The sequence below is a fragment of the Lepidochelys kempii genome, chromosome 1 (assembly GCF_965140285.1).
Source record: "Lepidochelys kempii isolate rLepKem1 chromosome 1, rLepKem1.hap1, whole genome shotgun sequence".
Lineage (NCBI taxonomy): Eukaryota > Metazoa > Chordata > Testudines > Cheloniidae > Lepidochelys > Lepidochelys kempii.
This window is the reverse complement of record NC_136380.1, coordinates 140,060,806-140,079,967: the sequence shown is the minus strand read 5'-3', so window position 1 is coordinate 140,079,967 and position 19,162 is coordinate 140,060,806. Positions and strand designations below refer to the sequence as shown.

Below are 19,162 nucleotides of genomic sequence, written 5' to 3'. Positions count from 1 at the left end.
GGTATATTAGAAAATCCAAAAGGAGGAATAATTTTGAATTTTTAAATATTATTGTTACCCATCCACAACCCACCAAGTCAGCTGAATATCACAGGGAAACTGCAAATGGTAAAGCCAATAATAAACACTTTAGGGCAGATACCGTTATCATTTTTGTAAAGTGCCAAGCATGATGTCACTGCTAAATAAATAAATAATAATCAGGCAGGACTGGGGCCAGACAGATCTCAGCAACTACACTCTGCATGTGGAACTCCTTACCAGAGAGTAAACTGAGTCTAGTTTGGTCATTCATACTGAAATGCAGAGGCAAAATATTCATAACTCTCTCCTCCTGGGATATGGCTTTAGGGCCTGATAGACAGCCCACTGCAACCAAACCACAGAGTTCTTCCACTGGTTTGTAAGAGAGAAAAAAAATAAAAACTCTGGAATCCAGGAGAGCCTCAGAGCAGCGTTTCACTTTTGGACTTAGTAACTGCTCTCTCTTTGCTTTTGAATGCTCAGGGGGCAGCAGCAGCGCTTCCTCCTTCTTCCCCCTACCTCCCTTCTTCTGTGTCTGCAAAGGCTGTACTCTTTATTCTGGAAGCAGATCTCATTTCACACCTTAGTCTGGCAGAGCTCAAAGCCATGGTCCTCCAGGACACACTAAGTTCTACCCATTCTCCTAGATCTTTGAAGAGAAGATGGGTAGCGGAAATTATCATTGGTCCGTTGGGTTGAGTGGATGATAAATTAGTTATTGATATAGGATTCATTTTATACTTTTGAAAAAAATTTATAATATTGTCCATGTGCTTAGAGTTGGAATTAGGTCATTTTCTAAACCTAAAATAAATAAATAAATATGTGTAACTGCATAAACACACAGACAGTATTGCCTCAGCCAAAGGTGACATGGTCCATCATATTAATCATGTAAATGAAAAACCTTTCATTATATGCTTGGAAGAGAAGCAAGGAGAAGAAAATTCCTTTCAATCCCAGGCTGGGTGCTGGTTGTTTGAGAGGAACACAATCCTGATACAGCAAAAGAATGAAAAATATCAACAAATCATAGTCAAGGAAGGGTCTTCCATCCAAGCCAGCCTTCAGGAACTGAAAGGGAACTTGGTCACCATCAGGGATTCCTGAAAACATTGAATATCAATCAGCAGCTAATGCAATCCTGAGGTCAATAAGCAACTGCTTTTAAAAGTGCTCAGCTTTGACATGGTACAGCAATGGGAAAGGAAAATTAATACTATAGGCTTAATAAGTACACTGCTTATGTGAGAATCCACTTGATGGCAAGTTCATTCTATCATATTACACTGGAAGAAGGCTGACAAAATCTTTGACTGCTTGACACCTTTCTAAGAGGCATCCCACTGCCTATACTGTAAAATGGCCTCAATTGGCAAAAGATGTGTGTGGTTGTTTCAATGTTTAACTATTAAAGTAATTCTACCACCACCCTTCCCCTCATTCCCCTTTGCTAGTTAGCCTAACTTTTATCACAACTAAAATTTTGATAACATTTGTGTGGCAGGGACTTTTACTGGCGCTGTAATTTTTTCCTGTCAATTTAGGACTATACGAAAGCATCTGGCACACTTCTGCACACTTTCTGAAAACTGCATTCAAGTGCTTTAGCACATAATTATGCCACAAGTAGCGGTGTATTCCACACATGAAAGCAATAAATGCTAACAAAAAGTCCATGTACCTGCCACAGTGCAGATGTTTAAGTGATAGGATGCCCCAACACAGTGGTAACAGGACAAACCTATATGATCTCATTATGTTGCTGAAGATCTACTAACACATCACTTCTCTTGTCCAGTGGCTTCTCACACATCTCTACAAATTCGCCACACTGTGTTCTGTACATATGGTGATGTGTAATAGGTGCCTGGATGTGTTGTGTGGCACAGGGCTGGATTACCCAATAGGCAGACTAAGCACTTGCTTAGGGCACCAGCAAAGCAGGGGGCACCAAAAAAAAAAAAAGTTTTTTGGAAAAAATTTGATATTTGAAAAAAAGCATCGAAGTAGTCATCATGGGAAAAATCAGAACTTTGTTAGACTTCTTTACACTCCACTACACACTCTTTCCCCGTTTTTCTGTTCTCTTTTTATTACTTATCCCCACCTAAACCAGGGGGGCATCCTACTAACGTAGATCGGAATAATGTGAGGAAATCAGATCCTGTCATGTATTGCAATAAATTTATGTTTTATTATTGATATATTCTTCTGAGTTATATTCTTGTTGGAGCTTGTGGCTCAGTTTGACCCATTTTTAGCAGGCCACATCTAAAAATATGGGAATGCTAGCAAAGGTAACCCATCATACTTATCCAAGACAATATGTGATGAACTCATTGGTCTAATGAGTGACAAAGTTTGTTCAGCTATTGTGGATGAAATAAGAACTGCTGGGTACTTCAGTTTATCTGTCAACTCTACACCTGATCTTTCACATATTGATCAATTGAGTATTGTACTAAGATGTGTGTCTCCCACAGCTGGAAAACCAGTTGAACGATTTAGAACATTCCTCAATTTGAAAAGCCACATTGGTGAAGAAATGGCAAATCAAGTACTGCATTAGCCCTGCCAAGTTTGCAAAACAGATTTCTCAAAGTGCAGAGGTCAGTCTTATGACAACGCTGCCAACATGTTAGGGCGTTATCAAGGAATGCAGAAGAAGCTTTAAGAACAGAACAAATATGCCATATTCATACCATGCGCTGCACACTCTCTCAGTCTTGTTGGCCGCAGTGCTGTTGATTGTTGTCCGGTGGCAGTAAGTTTTTTCTCAACAGTCCAGTTACTTTATACATTTTTCTCTGCCTCAACACACCGATGGGCAGTTCTTAAAACATATTTGGGCAATGACCGTGTTTTGAAATCTCTTTCTAATACTCGCTAGGAGGCACATGCAGTGGCAACAAGTGCAATTCTGGAGTCCTACTCAACGATTGTGGATGCATTAGAAAGTATAGCTGAAGACCAATCACAAAAGGGAGAAACTATATCAGAGGCAGAAAACTTTGCAAACAAGATGCAAGAACTAGAGTTTGTATTCATGTTGACCATGTGGAATGAAATTTTACACTTTTACCACACAAAAGTCAAGCTCTCCAAGAAAAAGAATTGGATTTGAAAACACGCGCAGACCTCTGTCAATCATTAGCAGACCACTTACACACTTTGAGGAATGATTTCGAAAGATTTGAAGACATATCAAAAGATATCTTGCCTGATACGATCTACAAAGAAGTCCAGTCCTACAAGCAAATCAGGAAAAAACAAGCAAATGATAGCAGTGCAACAGAAACAGCATTGAATCCTAGAATCAAATTTTGCAATATCTACTTACTATGCTATACTATAATTGATACACTTGAAGCTCATATAAAAGAGGAGAGGTGAAGTGTACAAAGAAGTACCAAGTAGATTTTCTTTTCTAAACGATATGGACTTATCTGACTAACAATATTCACAAGGTTCCCAAAAGGTTCCCTAGTTGACTCATACCCTGTTGACTTGAACATGAATCTCTGTGGAGAAGTACGGCAGTTCCACTGTTATATGCACACAAAGTTTAATGAAACAGGAAAAATGAAATTCAGTCACATTGATCTTCATGACACAATACTGAAAGACGGAATACAATGTGTATTTCCAAATGTAGAGATCACACTATTGATGCGCTATCTAACATTGATGATTACTAACTGCTCAGCAGAATGCTCATTTTCTCAGCTGAAAAGAATAAAAAACCCTCAGAGAACAACAATGTGTCAGGACAGACTTGATTCACTTTCCCTATTGTGTATGGAAGCGGACATGCTTCGTCGAGTCAGCTTCGATGATTTTATCCAGAATTTTGCAACCAGAAAATCCAGAAAGAAGCTATTTTAATTTCAGCATACATGTAAATTTTGTGTCATTTCGAAAAATAAAATTTTATTTTACGGTATAGTATTGTTTGTATTTTGAATTACATATTGGGGGGCACCATAATTCTTTTCAGTGCTTAGGGCCTCTAAAAGTCTTAATCCAGCCCTGTGTGTGGGCATAGTTTCTGCCAACAGGAATGAAGAAAGGAACAGTTTTGAGTGTAGACTGATTGCAACAGATGTACCTGACTACCGTTGGAAGCACTTTGGCATTCCAATTGGTGCATTAGCTGTGTTGATCGAATTTCCACCCCATTGCCAGAGCCACTAGTCCTAACAGTCTCCTGATATCTGCATAGTATTGGCCATCATGTGGTGCATAAGCATGTTGATGTATGACAGCTTTTTCAGTACTGTGACACAGGTGGTATGGTATTCACAGCATTTTAATAAAAGGAGCCAACCACCAGTACATACAACATCTGCATGCAATTAACGTAACATTTCTGTTCTGTCCCCACTCCACTGCACCTTAGTGAAAAAGACGACAGGATATAAGACTATTATTTTTGCAGTGTGCAGGGGTTTGTGTATACGTGTGCTAATGCAGTTGTGGTTCTCTCTGGCCATACTTTGAGGATACAGTGGCTTTTCTGAATAGTGTACCAAGCATCTTCTGGACAAAGTAATGGGACCAGCCCCTGGCGCCTATTATTATTTCAATCACTTTTGTATCAGTCCCTTTATCCTACATGATCCATGTTTACTTTCATACATAGCATTACCAGTGTGCAGGGGGATAACTCATTCAATTCTATTTAGGCATGAACAGTTTACATACCAGACTCAATATTCTCAATTCCATGTTTAAAAAACCTCACAGTAAAAAATACGGTCTTAATTATCCATTTCTTAATGGTTTTGTCTATGCTAAGATTTAAGGTGTGATGTTGGCACATGTTAGCTAACATATGCTAATTAATATATAGAAAATGTCTAGCATAGACAAGGCTTTAACTAGACCAGTTTAGCTTTGTCTACACGACACATTTACTATGTATTAATTTGCATGTATTATCTAACATCACACCTTTAAATTCTAGTCTAGACAAAAAAGGACAATCATAGAATCATAGAATATCAGGGTTGGAAGGGACCTCAGGAGGTCATCTAGTCCAACCCCCTGCTCAAAGCAGGACCAATCCCCAATGAAATCATCCCAGCCAGGGCTTTGTCAAGCCTGACCTTAAAAACTTTTAAGGAAGGAGATTCTACCACCTCCCTAGGCAACGCATTCCAGTGTTTCACCACCCTCCTAGTGAAAATTTTTTTCCTAATATCCAACCTAAACCTCCCCCACTGCAACTTGAGACCACTACTCCTTGTCCTGTCCTCTTCTACCACTGAGAATAGTCTAGAACCATCCTCTCTGGAACCACCTCTCAGGAAGTTGAAAGCAGCTATCAAATCCCCCCCTCATTCTTCTCTTCTGCAGACTAAACAATCCCAGTTCCCTCAGCCTCTCCTCATAAGTCATGTGTTCCAGACCCCTAATCATTTTTGTTGCCCTTCGCTGGACTCTCTCCAATTTATCCACATCCTTCTTGTAGTGTGGGGCCCAAAACTGGACACACTACTCCAGATGAGGCCTCACCAATGTCGAATAGAGGGGGACGATCACATCCCTCGATCTGCTCACTATGCCCCTACTTATACATCCCAAAATGCCATTGGCCTTCTTGGCAACAAGGGCACACTGCTGACTCATATCCAGCTTCTCGTCCACTGTCACCCCTAGGTCCTTTTCCGCAGAACTGCTGCCTAGCCATTCGGTCCCTAGTCTGTAGCGGTGCATTGGGTTCTTCCGTCCTAAGTGCAGGACCCTGCACTTATCCTTATTGAACCTCATCAGATTTCTTTTGGCCCAATCCTCCAATTTGTCTAGGTCCCTCTGTATCCTATCCCTGCCCTCCAGCGTACCTACCACTCCTCCTAGTTTAGTATCATCTGCAAATTTGCTGAGAGTGCAATCCACACCATCCTCCAGATCATTTATGAAGATATTGAACAAAACCGGCCCCAGGACCGACCCCTGGGGCACTCCACTTGACACCGGCTGCCAACTAGACATGGAGCCATTGATCACTACCCGTTGAGCCCGACAATCTAGCCAACTTTCTACCCACCTTATAGTGCATTCATCCAGCCCATACTTCAACTTGCTGACAAGAATACTGTAGGAGACTGTGTCAAAAGCTTTGCTAAAGTCAAGAAACAATCCATCCACTGCTTTCCCTTCATCCACAGAACCAGTCATCTCATCATAGAAGGCAATTAGATTAGTCAGGCATGACCTTCCCTTGGTGAATCCATGCTGACTGTTCCTGATCACTTTCCTCTCATGTAAGTGCTTCAGGATTGATTCCTTGAGGAAATGCTCCATGATTTTTCCAGGGACTGAGGTGAGGCTGACTGGCCTGTAGTTCCCTGGATCCTCCTTCTTCCCTTTTTTAAAGATTGGCACTACATTAGCCTTTTTCCAGTCATCTGGGACTTCCCCCGTTCGCCTCAAAGATAATGGCCAATGGCTCTGCAATCACAGCCGCCAATTCCTTTAGCACTCTTGGATGCAACTCATCCGGCCCCATGGACTTGTGCACGTCCAGCTTTTCTAAATAGTCCCTAACCACCTCTTTCTCCACAGAGGGCTGGCCATCTACTCCCCATGCTGTGCTGCCCAGTGCAGCAGTCTGGGAGCTGACCTTGTTAGTGAAGACAGAGGCAAAAAAAGCATTGAGTACATTAGCAATATGTGCTTGAAACTTATATGGTTACAAAGTGCAATAAAAGCACGCTTACTGAAATTGGTTGTATTAAGTAATGGCTTAATCTAATACAGGAGTAATAAATTTTTTTGGTCAAGGTCAAAATTTCTTTGTCAAGACATAGTCAAGATCCAGACTCCAGAGTAAGTACTAAAAACAAACAACAATAATGATAAGTAAATAAAAAGATGTTTGGGCCTGTTCAAAAGTGTCTGGTGGTCCAGATTTCGTTTGCAGTCCATCTATTGACTACCCCTGATCCTAGTCTAACATTGTCTCTTTGTAGTAAAACTGAGTGAAGCTACTATAACTAATTCCAACTTAAGCAAAATCAAATAAGCTTTCCTTTGTGATTTCAGTTCAACCAAACCTGAAATACAAAGCAAAATTCAAAGCATGTTAACCTATATAAATCCAAAAAGAGTTAACATAAAAGCTATTAGATACTATAAGTGAATTATGGTATGGCTTTCTTTTCTACTTAATGGCCACTACTTATGGGGAATAAAATCATTGTTCTTACGGACTATATGAAGTAGCATAATTGCTTGAGACAAGCCAGGATTCATCATTATCTGTCTCTTAGTGGCAAAGCTGTGAACCAAAATGAAGAGCCATAATCCATTTAACATGGATGTAAAATCTTAACTAACATTTCTGTTAGGAACTTTTCATAGAGGCCTGGAGTCCACAGCTTGGTCTGGGGCATGAGGGCTAGCTAACAAAGAACAATACGTGGCTAAGAGAAAGCTGGGGTAGACAGACAACCTTGTGTGTTTCAAGTTGATAAGCAGAGTCAGCATGACTCCAGATGGTAAGCTGTAATTGGGTGTCCTTATCACGAGTTATAGATACACCAAGCGCTGAGAAGGGCCTCAAACTTAACTCCCTGGTACAGATGCCAGAACAGAGTTCAGGGAGAGGCCTAACATGATTGACATGAGTAATGACACCCTCCCCTCACAGACGTACGCCAATCCCAGTTCACAGAAATGCAAAGGTAAAACTATAAACTATTGTTGTTGTTAAATACTAATTACTGCTTTTTTGCTTTAAATGTCCAGGAATGTACCTGTTGGTCAACCAGGAGAACTGCTACCTCATTCCCCTGGACCCCAAAATTAGGATTTAACCTATATACTTTAATAGAAATAGTTTGAGGGTAATTACCTATGTGTTAGCAATATGTTAATTTGAGCCATGGGCGGAGCCATTATGTAATCTTTTAGACCATTGGCCTATTGCTCTTATCTTGTTTTGCTGCTAGAACCTATCCAGGGGCTTGGGAACTCCCACCCCGTCACTTCTCTCCGCTCAATAAGCATCCTATATAATCTATGGTAATAAATTGTTTTGCAGGGTCTCTTAGCCTAATAAGCAAAGTGACACTCCGCCAGCACTGTGCATAATAAACTCCTGAGCTTGACTCGACACGGTGTCCATTTCTGTTCCTTCAGATGCGGGCTCGTCCAGCAGACAAGTTTGTGAACTGATTGGGAGCCTGAGACTGACATCCAAAGAGAGGTGAGTATGTTTAATTTACCACCTCATTAGGCTAGGAGTCTCTCATCCCCTTCAGACACATCTTGTTCCTACTTTTTAAAATTTAAGTGAGAAGGAACCTAGACATGTGTAGTCAAAGCATAGGGGTTAAACAGGGGTACCAACTGGGAGGGGAGGCGAGTACAAGAGAGTTATGTACTGTTTAAACTAAGGGGTGTGTTACGGAGGACTTGGACAAACCACCAGCATGAACACATTTGCTTGGATTTTCATTTCCCTACAAAAAACTGTTCCGTCCTTTCAGGGCTATGAATTCCTTTCTGGTGTAAAAGACACCTCAGTTCTGACTAAAGATTTCTGGGCTCAACATTTGTTGGAATGTGTAGCGTCTGTTGCCTATCCAGTTTTGGCACACCCTAGCCACTGCCCCAGTTTCCCCTCTTGGACTGCTCAGTAACTCACAAAGGCTTTCATGTATGCAATAACACCTCTAGAGATCTAGTTTATTCACAAAATTCAAATGGGAAAACAAAACTCCCTGGCTTTTCCTTCAGCCAAATGTTTCTACACTTCAGCCTTGCTGGTTGGAACAGGGACTTGGAACAGCTCAGGCACTGTCCCTAGGAGCTAAGAAGAGCCTTTGTGTAGGGCTGCTCGCACCATCCTTCTGCTCCCTATCAAGCAGTTACTCCCTATCTGAAGTCTCCCTATGGAGAGGGCCCAAGGCCTCTCTGGCTCTCCGCAGGCATCTCTGTTATAACCCCAGATGCCTGATTTAGTCACATGATCCATTTGTCACATGACATTACTCATTTTTTCAACTTGGGGAGGTGAGCTGTGTGTCATAAATAAGGCTAGGGCCCATCTCCCTTTAAAAAGAGACTAGCTGCCTGTGAAAGCATGTTTAAGCAAAAATGGTTTGTGGTTTTTTTGGGGGGAGTTTTGTTTTCTGAACAGCTCCTCTTCTTGACCAAAATTAAAGAGGTTTGACTGGCAACTGGCATGGAAGTAGCCCTCACCAAGGAATGCCCCCGAGTACTCCTGTAAAATTGGTTTTCATTTGACTGGGTTAACAAAACTGTAAACTCGTTATGGACACAACTGTGTTTTACTCTGTGTTAATACAGGACCCAGCAAAACAGGCCCCTGATCTTGACTAGTGCTCAATAGGGACTACTCATGTGTGTAAAGTTGCTCAAGTACTTAAGGCTTTGCAGAATTAGAGCCTAAACAAGCATAGTTAAGCACTCAAGTCAGGAAATGCCATACTTAAAATTGCACATGACCATAAGTCTGCCTCCTGAGCACACTATCACAGTGTGGTCTTTAATTATATGATCACATATGGTTTCTCAAATAATACAGTATCATACTTTTTCTTCTTTCAAGCCTAAAAACATATGTAGCATCTTGTAATATGGTATACTATTTCATGTATTTCAGGCAGTCCACAAAAGCCATTTATATACAGGAAACCAATACTTATTCAACATACTAAATTATTTATGATACAACAAAGTGTAATGAAAAATTACTGATGTGTGGGCCAAATGGGTCCACACAGTTAATTCATCCTCTGAACTGCACATAAGGAAATCTCTGCCAATGCTTGAAAAGAAAATGAATATTACAGGAATATGTCAATCTATATTTGGGAACCCATATTTTATTTATAGAATGAGTATATTTAAAAACATACTTAACAACAGGTCCAAATCAAAGGTTAGAGATCTTTACAAATTAATGTGATACCCAGAAACATGAATATTGACCACTAAAATGTGCTCAAAATACACATGATGGAGAACTTACAAATAAACAATGTGGAATTTTTAAGGTAAAAAGTGCTTCTTTCAAAAAATAAAAAGTAAGCAACTTACCAAAGTCACACAGCTTCAGAACATCACAGTGGCTTATTAAGAGATTTTCTGGTTTGATATCTAAAATATCAGAGTAGGAGAAAAAAAAAGTAAGAGTTCCTAATGTCCATTTTTAATTTTCAACTTCCTAAACACCATTTCATTGTAAAAGAATTACACTTAATCATACAGTGATAACAAAAATAGACCGTAGTAGAAAGTACTTGTAATCTGTAAAACTAATTTTCAAACAATCCTGTACTTTGCTAAACATGAAGAATTCATAGCTTCTGTATTGTGGTTTCTTTTAAAAGAATTTCTCAAAAGAAACATGGGAAGAGTAAATCTGCACTTGCACTTATGCAAGGGTACAAAATCAACTTGTACATGTGGAAATGTCATTTAATTACCCAGTTTATTAGCAAAATGTAGGATTTGTAAGCTCAATATTTGTACACTTAAAATTACCTTCTGGAGCTCATTGGGTTTGTCTTCTAGAAATATTTTTGCTCTCTAGTTTCATAAACATATTGTTTACTCAGATACATTTAGTATAGTACCTATTGAGTAGATGCAACCTGTATACAGTAGTTACACGTTTACAATGTACTTCAGAAAAGTTCTCTCCCCTGTATTTTGTTTAATTTCATTTATAAGTCATTTTGTTCTCTATTTGTATTCCATTATTGAAATCATCCATTGGAAAACAAAAAAAAAAAACAACCAAAAAAACAAAAAACACTCTTGGAGAACCACACTGGAAAACAAGGCTTTATAAAATAAGAACATAACAAAATTAGATAAAGTCACACCTTACAGCATGTGTTATACAAATAATAAAGAATAAAGAGCAGGAGGGGAAAATGTAAGTCTTAATAAACATTTTCATAATTCCTTTTCCTTTGGCTAGGTCTCCATTGTAATTTTGTCTCATGATGCAAATAGTAGAATTTTGTCTCTAAGGATACCCAGGAGACATCAGCCTTTTATATTGATGAACAACATTTTAAAGTAGTCTTAGGTTCCCATGCTTTTGGTGGCTTCTAGGTAGAAACTTTAGCAGTCTTGTTTGAAGAGAAGTCTATCTGCATAGGTAGTTATCTGACAGTATCTGAAGTCACTTAGGTGACTTCAGGGCTTAGCTAAATTGAAATACTTTTTCTATACCCACTTAAATATGGTTTGTTTTAAAGGAAACTTTTTGTTTAAAGTAAATCCAAACACATATATGATACTTTTTACAAGCTGTAGCTATTTTCCTGTAAAAAGAAAATTGCTACAAGGGGTTCATTTCCATGTGGAAAGCTATACACACTTACCTCTATGAACAATGTCATTCTTATGACACCAGTGAATCGCTTTGATTAATTGGTAGATATAGCTTTTTACTTTTTCAGGTGGAACTCCATTCGGCATTTCTTCTAGCAATTCAAGCATATTCTAAATGTTTAAAATATAGATATTAATTAAGTAGTTTGACCCATACTATGATTCTAACAGACTAAAGTACCATAAATTATGCCATAAATCTAGCTCTGCAAACCAGCAGTTTAACATCCAAAGGCCATAATCTAGCCATATATAGCCTGCTTTCATTCTAGACAAAGATCTAGTGAATACCATCTACTGTAAAGGTGAACCAAAAAGCTCTTGTTAAAATAGAACTGCTTAAACCCCCAAATAATTAGCAGACTTATAGATTTAAATTGCTAAAAATATTCAGTATGAGCTCATTTTATTTACAAATAATTGCTTAGAACAGAATTCCCCTGCATGATGTGACAACATGAACATTTCTCTAATGCAGAGAAAATACTAAATATCCTGCAATAGTTTATGCCAGTGCTTCCTGAACTTTTCAGCCAGCTGTGCCAGTTTCACATACTAAGGCCTTGTCTAGACAAAATTACCCTGCTTTAACTATACTTGCATAGCTACCTATTCCTATAGGGAAGGGCAAATAAGCTGTAGCAGTATACGGCACATTTACACTGACATAACTGTCCACACTAAATGGTTGTACCAATGTAACTATTTCAGTAGGAAAAAAAAAAAGACCCCTTAACCCAAATAGTGATACTGGTTCAAAACCCATGTGCAGCTAAGGCCTGAGATTTCAATTATGTTGGCAAAGGCCTGCTACCTCACAATCAACTTTGTGTGCAGAAATGTACAATAGAGATTTGTCCACGCTAAATCCCATTTGAATGGATGGTAGGCAGCAGCTGCTCACTAGAGTACAGAAGAGAGTTTCATTAAGGTAGGAAGAGGGATGTGAGAACATCAGCCTCAAAAGCCTGAAGTACCATTACTTGAATATATACCAATAGTTAATCACTGCTTATGGTGCTTGCAAGGGAAACACAAAATTCTGATCCTGGTGCTGGAAAATTGAAAATAATATTTTTGGATATTTTGTTTTCCATAAAGTATACAGTTATCGATTTGGGAATTTACACAGATTTTAACAATTTACAAAAGCATTTCACTTCACCTTTGATGCACATTTTCTTCTATGCTACAATCTAGTTTTGAGTTTGGAAGCTGTCTTAATAATATATACAAAATATATATATACAGTATACAAAATACAAAGCATACACTAAAATCAAAGTATTTTTAAAAAATATGGTAGTATTCCAAAGGCACTTGAATGCTTTTCAATTTATTGATAGATTTAGTAATTTAAGACTATGGGGTATGGGTTTTGTTAAATCCATATTTAGAATATGGACAAATGATTACAGATATGTCTATTAAGACACTCTAATGGATTTAGACAAGAGTACTGTTCACTAGGAGGTAGTGTAAAAATCTGGACAAATAGGACAGCAAATTCCTTAGTGTTCAAATCTGGACAAGAATAGCAGTATCAAGTGGGTGAAGCATAATCCTATATGTTCATTGACATCATCAACTAAAGAGATGATGGAAAAAGACGACTAGTTAAATTTGGATTAGTGTAATCTGGATTTTAGTATTGCAGAGATAATACTCTTTAAAGGACAAAATGTGCCATCAACCAGCAGAGAGGCTAAACAGAAATTGGCTAACTGTAAAACATTTTCTTCAATTCTTCTCCCTCCTCCTCACTTAAAATATAAGAATTGCCTACACATTTATCATGGCCCTGAATAATATCTGTAAGGGACTGTGGAATCCATTTAACACATTCTGAAAGCAAAAATCATTTATAAACTGTTAAGTGTAATTGAAAATAAAGAGGATAATTACAACAGCAATGATATCAAGGAAAAATTATGCATAGCAGCTATCCTCACAATTATATAATTTTACATTAATAAAAAGTAATGTTGGGTCACAAAAATACACTTCCTTCCTAACGTAGCAAGGAAATGCATAATAGAAGCATGTGCAACCTATTGTAGTCTCTTTGATATTTATTATTAATTCAAAATATGTGATTATTAAAATACACAGTTGAAATATTCATCTTTTTCCTTATGCTGGTCTTCTGTATTTTTGGTATAGCAGTTTTAGCAATGTCAGCATTAATAAAAATGATATAAAGTAAATAACTATAAATATAACTAAATAGACAGCATAGTCCATATCGATATTTTTATACACACACACACGCTTAGCTTACAGAAGACTGCACTGATCATAGTGAGCACAAGTGGATTAAAGCAGGAACTTTAGAATCCAGACATTAAGGCTACAGAGGACCTAATGCAGTAGGAATTAACTGATTGTCAGATAGTGCATCACAAAACATGGACAAAGAACATGGACAAAAGAACCAGAATATGCAATATAGACTTAGCGTCATCTCACCCTGGATGTTTCGGATCACATCACATGATCACTTTATTACCTCAGGTAAGGCAAGCAGGTAGTGGTAAGGAGTCTCATCATTCAGTGAGCACTGCACACATTGTTAGCAACAAATGCTGAGGGCAGGGAAGGACTATAGATAGGGGGATGTTTTAACTGAGGACGACTAGCTCCCACCTGGTCCACAGCACAGCACCAGAAGGACATAAAATTATGTGTAGGGATAGGAAAAGAGAGCAAGGCCAGATGAAGGCTTTTAGCAAAAATAAGTGTTGGATTTTTTTTTTCAAATGAAAAGACAGAAACCAGAGTCTAGAATAGAGAGTTACAGCCTACTCTTGCCCTAGAGGGCTTACAGAAATAGCAGAGAACTAGTCTGTAATGGGCTCACTCTCCTGAGAAGTAGACTAAGGTGTAAGGAGTGCTAATATAGGGGCTAGAAAGAAAACGGTGGAATGGATTCTGATGCTGTCAGGAATGGAAAGAATTTAAGTCAGTCAGTCATAAGGAGATTTTGAGAGGTCCTACAATTTAGTTGGTTTCAAATATTTCACACCGTTTTCCAAAGATTAGATTTCTATGTGAAAAAAAATTATAAGAGCAACTCTGTTTTTAACAACAAGAGGAGAAAGAGAAAGAAACAACAGATACATAAGGACAAGCAATCTATGTTCCTGTTTTGGAAAACACACTATAGAAGGAATTTTGAGGTAAACACTTGACAATCATTCAACCTTCAAATTAAACTGGTTTATGGACCTTTGGGCAAAAAAACACAGACAAATAACGCTCTCTCAAATGACACATATTCCAGTCTAATAATGCTTGTTTGATTTTGTCTCTCTGCTTCACTGTACTATGTAAATATTATTACTTATGTCATTTGTGTAATTTTCTTAACAGAAGAAGGGACACGATATATACATTCTGTTTAGATTTTATTTAATTTCTTGGTTTCCCATTCCTACATTAAAATACTTTCATTTTTAGTGTTCAAATCCCTGTATTTATTGTTCATAAATTACTTGATGATTTTGCCTTGAAAGATGTAAAAGATCAACTCACTTTTTCCACATATTCAAACACTAAGTATAATTTTCCTCTTCTTCTGAAGGCTTCCTTCAGCTCCACTATATTTTCCTGTTTCAAAGTGCGAAGCATTTTAAGCTCTCGTAAAGTGGTTTCTTTGACTTCTTCATTTTCTAGAATATAAACAATGGTAAGTATGGTAAAACAAAATTTAGCAAAGAGCAACAAGAACCTTAGTAATCAAGGTTAACAATCAGTACACTAAGGTACAATATTCAGTAGACACAGTAAAAAGCCATCTAAAAACTGTAAACTATTTAAGTGATTTGGGTACTAAATATAACTAACTATTATAATGGACTTCAAGCACTCTAGTTTTAAACATTCAAAGAATTATCCCTGCACACTTCTCTCTCTCTGATACCACTGACGAAGGTTTATGATTTAACTTGGGCTCCCTCTGCTGCTTGGCTGGCTCTGCATCAGAAGAGGGAAAATATTGTACAATCATGTGTAAACTTGATATCCCTCACCCCACCGCTCTTAAAAATTTTTGGTTATCCAATAATTGTTTGCATTTACATGCTTCTCATCCTGAAGAATCTTAACATGCGTTACAAATTATGCGTACACAATGGACATCATCAATGAAATGGGAACTCAGTGCATAGCACACTGCAAACAATGGGGAAAAAGGGTCATTTTTGGTCAACGATTTAAGGACAAACCCATACCACTCTGAAAAGTACCATAGATCTCTACTAGCCATGGGAAGGACGGCAATGCAGAGCCCACAGAATCTCTGTTCTAAAGGTCTCACACAAAAGACTTTCAATATAGTGTTCAATGATACAGATACACAATTCATCTATCTCAGAAGGTGGAAGGGCTAAAGTTGATGTATAAAGATCTGAACCTGTTGTTCTATGGAGTCTAGGATTTCAATCTTAGACTTCTTTTAGATTCTAAGCTCTTTAAGACAGGGACTGTCATTTCCTATAAGTTAGCACAATGGGGCCCTGACCTGGCCGTTCTCTGGGCAATAATGCAGTATAAATGTTAACTAACTAAAGCCAGCCAGCCAGCAGTTGTCTTCCATACTGTAAGGCTTGACAACATTCTGTTTCTTAAAACAATTTCAGTGGATTATATTGATGTTTGGTTTAAAGCTTTTTTGGTTTTTATTAATTTATATGTACGGTGAAATTTATGTTGATTTATGACACTTATTGACATTTACTGACAAAAAGAAAGAAAGATAATCGTGTTTATAAGCCACTCAATGTAGTTCCTGAAATCTGAGCAGAATAAACATCCTGTGGAGAGCTCAGAGAGTTGTTTTCTAAGACAGGGTTCTCTCTTCAACAGCCAGCTCCAGTCCTGAAAAAACTATTCCGAAATATTGTGATGATTTGTTTGATAGGGATCATCACAATTCATTTCAGCCAGTATTTTCTGCTTTGGGTATAAAACAGGACTTGTGAATGACAAAGCTAAAAGACTTGCTGAATACATTATCCAGGCATCTTGGTGTTGCTTAGAGTTTGCACTGGATTAAGTAACACAGAGGTAAATTTAACTTTCCTGATACATCCTTGACAACCAATTGCATCTTCATGGCCACATCCCATGGCAAACAACACAGATAAAACATTCACCAAAATCTAACGGGTAGCATTTTTGAGCTATATAATTAAGGTTATAATTAGTCATTAGGCCAACACAGCCTAAGTGGTGGGACATAGCTGCAACATCCCAGGAAGGAATTATGCCTCTTGAGGTAAAAATTCCTCAATCGCTACCCCTTTGATCTATAGTGGGGAAGAAAGTCACTTCACACTTGACTTACTCCCCTGTTTGTGCCTGGCCAGCTCTGACAGTCAGTGCATGGACAGTAGGGGACAGAGCCTTTGCTCTGTTCATTTCCTTATCCTGTATCCACCCCAGTCCCTACGCTTGATACTCTGCCTGGCACCATAATCCAGGCAATGCTAATATGTCTGCACAGGAGAGGAAGGTAGGGATTGGGAGATGGAGCTTATTCCTTTGTGTGGCAACCTAGTTCAAGGACACAATCTAGCCTTCAGACAGGAGCTGATGTATCAAAGCACAGGACACTAGTACAGCTAACGCACCATCATCGAGGTTGTCATTTTAAGTCATCTCTCATATGTGAGGTCTTGTATTTTCATCAAGTATCTGCAACATGTTTATTTACAAAAATGATCACAGAGGAAGCAATTACCTTCACTGTCTTTAAATTTCTTGATAGCCACAATTTCATGTGTCTCCTATAAAACAAAAACAAAACAGGAGATGAGAAAGGCAAGATTTTTTTCTGAGCACTTGGATCAAATAAAATTTCCAGATTAAATACAGTGTTTTCATTTTACATTTGCAAAAAACACACAAAAGCAAAAAAGACTGAATACAGAATCTAGTAAAAATCTAAATGATTCGGCCAACTGCAGTATACGAGCCTATTCAACAAATATGCAATGATTAGACACTGAAATGTGAAACTCTTAAGTTAGACACCAAAAATGCATATTCAGATACATAAAATGAATGGCCTTGTTTTCAAAGGAGTGAGCACCTGTAGCTCCCATTGCTCAGCTGCTCTGAAAGTCAGGCCACTTATTTAGGTAATCAAATATGGATTTAAGTGCCTATATTTGTACACCCAAATTTAAAAATATTAAGTGATGGCCAAAATTTACAAGACTGATTAGTGCTTTTGGGTCCCCAACTTGAAACACCTAAAAGGTATGAGAGTTTTCCAGCAGGTGGGAACTCTGTGCTTTCTGAAAATCAGACCCCTTTCAGGTACCTCAAGGTTGGGGAGCTAAAACTAATCACCCCAAATCACTAGTCACTTCTGAAAATGGTGGCCTGTGTGCCTACCTCAGAACTACAGGTAACACAGCCTGAAAGAGCCTCTTGAGTCATCTAGTCTTGCCTCTGCACCCATAAAGGAGTCTCATCTAAACTGATCTTCACCACATTGTACCCATTTTACTCCTGAACATCTCTAGTTTATTTCCACTGGAGCATCCTATACCCTCTAAAACAAATATACAGCCTATTGACATAGGACACATATGAATATAAAAGATTTACTTGCTGTCTCATGTATTTGTCTGTATAGGATGTTGCAACTTGCTACAAGAAAGTCCCTACGTTACCAAATGTAGTAGTACATCTCTTCTAAAATGCCAATATTCCAGAGAGGTAACAGCACTTCACACAATCCTGAGGTCTGTCAGTGTACAGAGGCTGAATTAGGGGCCAGCAGCAAAACAGTTAAGTCATTTTGGAACATGTTCATACTTGTTATATTTACAAATGTGAAAACACGCACACAACTAATTATTAAAGCATCTGCTCTCTGTCATTCAATGTCACCAAATGTCCACAATATGTGATCCTAAATGAACAGTTTATTCGTCTATAAAAGCACGTTGGAAGACTACCATTTATTTCAGTGGGAATGGACTCAGGTCCTTTGAGATCCTTATGAAAGTCTTAATATTAGCAATATTCAAATCAATAAAAAAGATGTGGCATATTTATTTTAGAGCTGTTAGTGCAGAAACATAAAATGCTCAGAGCCAGAAGTTCAGGGCACTCCGCCTTTATGCTGCCTTAGAAAGGGTTGTCAACTTTCTAACTGCAGAAATCTGAACACCCTTGCCCCATCCCTTCTCCGAGGCCCTGCCCCCACTCACTCCATCCCACCTCCCTCCATCGCTCACTCTCCGCCACCCTCGCTCACTTGCTCATATTCACTGGGCTGGGGGGGGGTGGCGTACAGGAGGGGGTGAGGGCTCCAGCTGGGAATGTGGGCTTGAGGGTGCAGCCAGAAATGAGGGGTTCAGGGCTGGGGCAGGGGATTGGGGTGCAGGAGGGGGTGAGGGCTCCGGCTGGATACGCTGGCTCTGGGGTGGGGCTGGGGTTGAGGGGTTTGGAGGGTGTGGTGAGAGCTCTGGCTGGGGGTGCAGGATTTGGGGTGCAGCAGGGGGCTCCGGGCTGCAGCTGAGGGGTTCAGAGCTGGGGCAGTGGAGGGGGAGCGGGGTGTGGGCTCTGAGAAGGGGGCTCAGGGCTGGAGTGTGGGACGGGGGTCAGGAGTGCGGGCTTTGGGTGGCACTTACCTAAGGCGACTCCCGGGAAGCAGCAACATGTCCATCCAGCTCCTAGGCTGAAGGCTGGCCAGCAGGCTCTGCTGTGCACTTGCCCTGCCCACAGGTGCCGCTCCCGC

General features: G+C 39.1%; 1 protein-coding gene across 3 annotated transcripts in view; it reads right to left on the bottom strand.

The window, feature by feature from the left end:
• The window catches only part of CDKL5 (cyclin dependent kinase like 5), a 215,503-nt gene that overhangs the window by 58,994 nt on the left and 137,347 nt on the right, over nt 1-19,162 (bottom strand). For all 3 annotated transcript variants that reach the window (XM_073356542.2, XM_073356532.2, XM_073356562.2), the window contains 4 exons: nt 17,150-17,195; nt 14,941-15,077; nt 11,397-11,517; nt 10,099-10,158 (listed from right to left, as the gene is read on the bottom strand). In XM_073356542.2, the coding sequence (XP_073212643.1) occupies nt 10,099-10,158; nt 11,397-11,517; nt 14,941-15,077; nt 17,150-17,195 (364 nt within the window). The remainder of the gene's footprint in view (nt 1-10,098; nt 10,159-11,396; nt 11,518-14,940; nt 15,078-17,149; nt 17,196-19,162) is intronic.